The 5,938-nt window shown below is 34.3% G+C and overlaps 1 protein-coding gene across 1 annotated transcript; it reads right to left on the minus strand.

Annotated features, from left to right (window-relative positions):
- Positions 1–934: 934 nt before the first annotated feature.
- LOC129571355 (GTP cyclohydrolase 1) lies at positions 935–5,937 on the minus strand (the record flags this gene model as incomplete). The annotated part of the gene is given in 3 exon segments (XM_055451148.1): positions 935–1,100; positions 2,509–2,718; positions 5,451–5,937. Coding segments are annotated over 3 exon segments (749 nt in total), but the record flags the coding sequence as incomplete, so codon positions are not given.
- Position 5,938: the final 1 nt, after the last annotated feature.

The following is a 5,938-nucleotide window of genomic DNA, read 5'->3' on the forward strand; positions in this document are numbered from 1 at the left end:
TCTGTCATATAAATTTATAGTATGAGCATTTGGATTCAACATAAGTCTCTACATAAACATTGTGCTTTTCAAAAAAATACTTTTTTTGATTTGTGTGTGTTTGTGTTTTTTTTTTGGTTTGGTAGTGGTGTTTGGAATGTAATTTCTTACCGAGCAAGTAAATTATAGTCCGATCCGTATCTATGCTGACTACAAAAGTTTTACAAAAAGAAAAATAGTATTTTTTCATCATTGCGTATATTTCAACAAAATCAAAATAGATAAATGGATATTATTTCAGTCACATTCATGTTATGTGTCTACAATTGAGCGGCTGGCTTCATGATGCAAGATGCAAGTTTATATGCAGTTCTTTTGATTTTTGTTTTTGGTCAATTGGTTTTTGTTGTGGATTTCAGACAATTTTGACAAGTGATAATGATCTATATCGTTTGAACGTAAATTTACGCATATGTGTCCGTTATTTGCTCCGGAAAAATGATGTATGAAATTGAGATCAATGTTTTTGGTTCTTCACGAAAGTTTTTTTTTTGGTTTTTGTGTTGGTCGAAATAGGCACAATATGTAGTGTGTATGTTTTTTTTTGTCCCAAAAGTGGCAATGATATTCGAAACAAATGATTGTCGTAGACATTAGAGATTTGAATTATGCAGCATAATTGTATGAATCATAATTTTTTTTTATGTCAAAAAATTATCTTTTGGCCCATATAGAAATTTTAAAAATTTCCCGAAATAGAGACAAAAGAATAGATTTTGGGTGTGTGTGTATTTTTATGTTTATTCCCTTTCGTTTCATTTTATGTGTTAGCTTCAGAAAATTAAAATCAAACAAATAAATTTGAAGAAAAAAAAATACCGATCCAAACACACACAGAGAGAGAGAGAGAGATAGAGAGAAAAGATATGTCTTACACAGATGCCATTTTACTTACCTTGCCAATTTGCTGAGGCCGAGAATTTTTTTACTCGGTAAGTAGCCGATCGACACTTTTCCATAAAACGGTACCAAATGATGTTCGCACATTGAAAACATTTCAATGTCTTTCACAACGACCATTTCATCATGATCCTCGTCAAAAACGGCTCCATTCAATGCTTCTGTGAATTGAGAAAAAAAAACACACACCATCAGTAAATAACTGTTCTTCTTTTCAATGTTGTTCATATCCATAATTTGTTTTGTTTTTTCATATGATTCTTTTTGTCTGTATTCCAAATGCATGTTCGATTGGAATTTTCGCTTGTGTTGCGGACCACAATTTGTGGCAATGAAAAAGTGTTCATTGAACATAAAAACAAAAATGTGTACCCATCGAAACAATTGGGCTAAGTGCATGGATACAACAAATGTCAAAACTAGACTCCAATATGAGAATCTATTTTTAAATTCATACTATGAGCCAACGCAGACGAAAAAAAACCAACAACAACAATAACAAGAGTCCAATGATTTGTGAATGCGTGTCAGTCAACACGTGAAGTTGATGAAAAAAATGTTCAACTGGTCTTGCTGTTCAAGTGCATCCATTACCATGCGTACTTTATTTACCCATGCTCTTAATCACAGCCGAGAATTGTCATTCAATTTAATTTCATTTCATTTGTGTAAATATTCCAGGTGAACGTATTCCATATTTTTGAATGTAAAACATGACAAGGGAAAAACGCACAACAACACCAACAGCAGTAATAAATGTTTTAAGTAAATATGGAGCAGATGCAAATTCGTATAGAGCATTCGTTCAACGAATTAAAAAAAATGTAAATAAAATAAAAAGAGCACTTGACCAAAGTCGACTGAACTGGTATATGTAACAAAGCAAAAACTACATGACAGTCTAACCTGTTGAGAGCAAGAATTGTCAATATTTTTTTCAATTGCGTGTGCTTTCCAATGCATCCAACGGTGCACATTAGATGACGAAGAAAATAAAAGCACAAACTTATATCATATCATTGATTGGAAAATGATTTAAAACCACAAATCCAACCAATGTGACACAAAAACCACCGATACCACCGTCAATCGAGTCAAGGCGACTCAAATAAGTTGAATTACGAAGAGAGAGAAAAAAAAACGTCTGAAGTGTATAACTAGTAAGTTTTGGCAATTGACAAACAATATTTTCCCAATAGTTCAACTCCTCCGTCATTTGAGTGTCATTCATATTTGAGTTATGCAAATAAATTTCGAAGTAGAGCAAGTGGGTTGGCTCACGTGAATCGATGAATGAACAAATAGGAAATAATATCTTATTACACAAGGAGCAACTCGACTTTTTACAAGTGGAAGAAAGTCGAGTCGTGCGAAAGTGCCCCATTTTTCTAAGAGCCAAAGCTCAACACAGTGATTTTTGTTTACCAAAGAAAGAGAAAGTTTCTTGGCACCTGAATGAACTTCAATTTCGTCGTACTAACAACCGTTTTAGGCTCGCACACATTTTTCACGCCAATTTCAATAGAAAAGGCGGTTTTCAACACAATAATGATCAAAGAAAGAACTCACCTTCAATACTTTGGTCGTATCCCTTGGTGAAGAAAAGCATTGCCTTGGCAGCTCGTTCCGGTGTTTTTAACAGCCCCTGACGCGTTGGATCTTCACCTAAGCTACTCAACAGCATGCGATATGACTGTGCCATATCGGGCAATAGAGCTTCGCGTGTCGGTGGCTTGTGATCCAATTCCAAGTCATGATGAAACGTACAGTTTTCATGTCCTGCAAAGCGATCAAATTGAAAGAAAACGAAAATACAATAAACCATTGAAAATCAGATCCAAGTGAAAAAAAAGTTTGCGCACAGCAACTGATTTAATTGAAATGGAAATGGAAATGTAAATATCCATGCCCACACGAATAATTATTCCCTTTCACCACATTATGTCATTGGATTTCACTTATTATTCTTTCAAGACTTCACTTGTTCACCACACTCCGAATTAAGGGGTGTCTGTATTTAACCGTCTTGAAATTTAACTGTACATAAGAACAGATCATTGAATCGGCCACTTGTGTGTGAATCAGTTGTGCGCAACTCGACAATCAAAAGAAGAAAGGAAAAAAATGAGAATAGTCATGTGCGTTAAAAGCAAATATATGTTATATATATTTTTGTGGCGATTGCGAGCGCACACACACAACACATACACACACCACTATCGATATTTTTTGCAACAGTATCGCACTTCACAACTGATATCCACAAATTCAATCCATTAATTGCAACAAGTGGGAATTAACTTAATTACATGGTATTATTGTCTATTTTTGATGCAGGTGGATAATGGTTTTTATAATTGAAAATGACCTATAATTGAGGCTGTGAGAATGAAAATGGCAATAAAGGAATAAACATTCTGAAACGCATCAAGAAAAAAAATTCGCAAAAATGAATCATGAGTTCTGAATATGCAAAAGTGAAACATGAATTTACATGGGCAGCATAGGAGGTTCATGGTTCACTTTTGCGTATTCAGAACTCATGATTCACTTTTGCGAATTTTTTTTTCTTGATGCGCTTCAGAATGTTTATTCCTGTATTGCCATTTTCATTCTCACAGCCTCAATTAAGAATCACCATTTATTCGGTCACCAATTTGACATAATTAATTTCAATTCAGAACAAATTTCCTTCAAAATTCATCGTTCGAAATGCAGTCTTTCTTGAATGAAACACCTTTTTTTCTCAGTAAATAATACTTGGCATGTGCGTATACGTGGTTCTGTGTGTTATATATATATAACATGTTTTCTGGAGCTTTTTTGTCCGTTCCGCATATAGATTTTTTATGTAAATATGTGGATGGTATTCATGACCAAAATCACTAAATTATTAAACTGCGAACAATGTGTCTATTCGTCGTATCACATGAGAAGCAACAGATAGCTTGATAAATCCAATTTTTCCCCTTGGTGTGTCATTATAAATTTCCAGTTTGGATTTGTTTGTGAGAATTTGAATCTTGTTAGTGATGCAATAGTCAAATATCATAGAATCAGCTTCAAAAGGAGACAACTTTCTTTTAAAACACATAAGATATGTAGCGTTGAAGAAGTAGAATAAAAAAAAATTCAATGAACCAAATCACTATACTCTTTTCGACGTCGAAATGAATGAGAGTGGCATTTAATTACTTATTGGGCTATTACTAATGAGTGTTGACGTTTACAAGCAAAACAGCCTATACATACAATTAACAGCTATCATTTTTATTGTTTATTTAATTGCTATCACTCTTCTTTTTTCTGGCCGCTATGCGGATTCAATAGAAAATGTTTAATTTACTGATAGCTTCGGTGACCTTTTTCGTTCATCTGTTCGGAAATTAACATTTGTAATTTTATTTTTGCACATAGTAAGTTAATTGTTAATTATGTCGGAACAGATTAAAGTGCGATAGTTTAAGCATTAATTATCACACATGCACGCATACACACAAACCGAGACGCACAATGTATTTCTCGTCCATATTTTTTTGTGTTTACTTTGTATGCCGTTCGTTCCATTGGCTCAAGAATGTTGTGCAAATTGAACAGCCATTTGAATGGATTGATTGTTTCTCTTCTTCTTCTTCTTCAAATGTACGACTAAATATACCAAATTAGGCTATTTAGATGTCGGTTAACGACATTCATGTTAAATGCTTGCGAACAAAATTCCATGACATATGCAGGCACCGGGGTATCCCAGCTATGATGAATCAAATTTTATCCTTCATTTATTTAACCTTTCCTCATTTTGGCGACGACGACAACGACGGTGACAATGAACATACAGAACGAAATCACACACGTGAATACGTGAATTCAATAGATTTCGATTCAAGTCATTAATCTAGAGATACTCGGTCCAAAGTCGTAAATCGAGCAACGACTTTTTATTTCAACCAATTTTATGATGCTGCTTTTTTTTCGCATTTTTCTCTTCATTTCTAATTCTCTTTTTGAAATTTATCGATAATCTTGAACTTATTTCGATTTTATTATGAATATAGAGAGAGAGAAAAAAGCTGCCATTCTTTGCGACTTTTGGACTGTAGAAAATCTTGAAACGTCTATTTAAGCAGCATTCAATAGAATTGAAGCGTAACAGCATTAGAATGTATGAAATGAGCTTAAAGCAACAAGTTGCAGATTGCTCACCCTCCCTTTTTTGTTTCTTTACGGATTTGTCGATTTTCACATGTTTCGTGCAGTAATTTCGGTCGTTTTTTCATTCTACTTTTTATCTTCTTTTTTTTTTCAAATCTTCTTGCCATTCCTTTCGATGTCAATATCATTGAATAACATTTTCCATAAATGCCTGAGATAAAAATAAAATCGTCATCCGTTTCTCAATCATCGTCCATCTCGTTCGAATTTTGTGTACGAGAAGCTATCTATTGCTAAATTGTATAATCAGATGATTGCAAGACTTGATGACAGCTTTGGCACGAGAATCGTAATCTTACCTGGTGTGGTGGATGTTCTTGGTGTTCGTGGTGTGCCTGGATGATCGATTGAGTCGCCTTTGAATGCGACCATTTTTAATGGCGCTGGATGAGCACGCTTAATAAATCCCTTAATGCCATTTTGTGTTGGAAGTGCTTCAGTTGATTGTTGTTGACCATCGCTTGCATGGTTATTTTCATTGTCGTTATCATCATTTCCGTTAAGTGAAGAGCCTGTTGCGTGGTTAGTCTTCCCATTTTGATGGGCATTTGTTTCATCACCATTGCTTTGCGTTTGCGATAGGCATTGTGTACTCCGAGCTTTTGGGAAGTTGGTATCGTCAATGGCGGCATTCAATTCACTGGCTGTTAATTCATCTAATGAGCGATTCATCTTTATGTTTTTTTTTTCAAATAACGAGCTCCAATAAATGCAGGTATTTAACGAAAGTTTTTGTTTTTGGGTTGTTTGTCTCCGTGAAAAGTTGTTCTTCAGAGAAAAAAAAAAA

Source organism: Sitodiplosis mosellana, unplaced genomic scaffold, assembly GCF_009176505.1.
Source record: "Sitodiplosis mosellana isolate CC-2019 unplaced genomic scaffold, AAFC_SMos_1.0 Smas_scaffold_2099, whole genome shotgun sequence".
Taxonomy (NCBI): domain Eukaryota; kingdom Metazoa; phylum Arthropoda; class Insecta; order Diptera; family Cecidomyiidae; genus Sitodiplosis; species Sitodiplosis mosellana.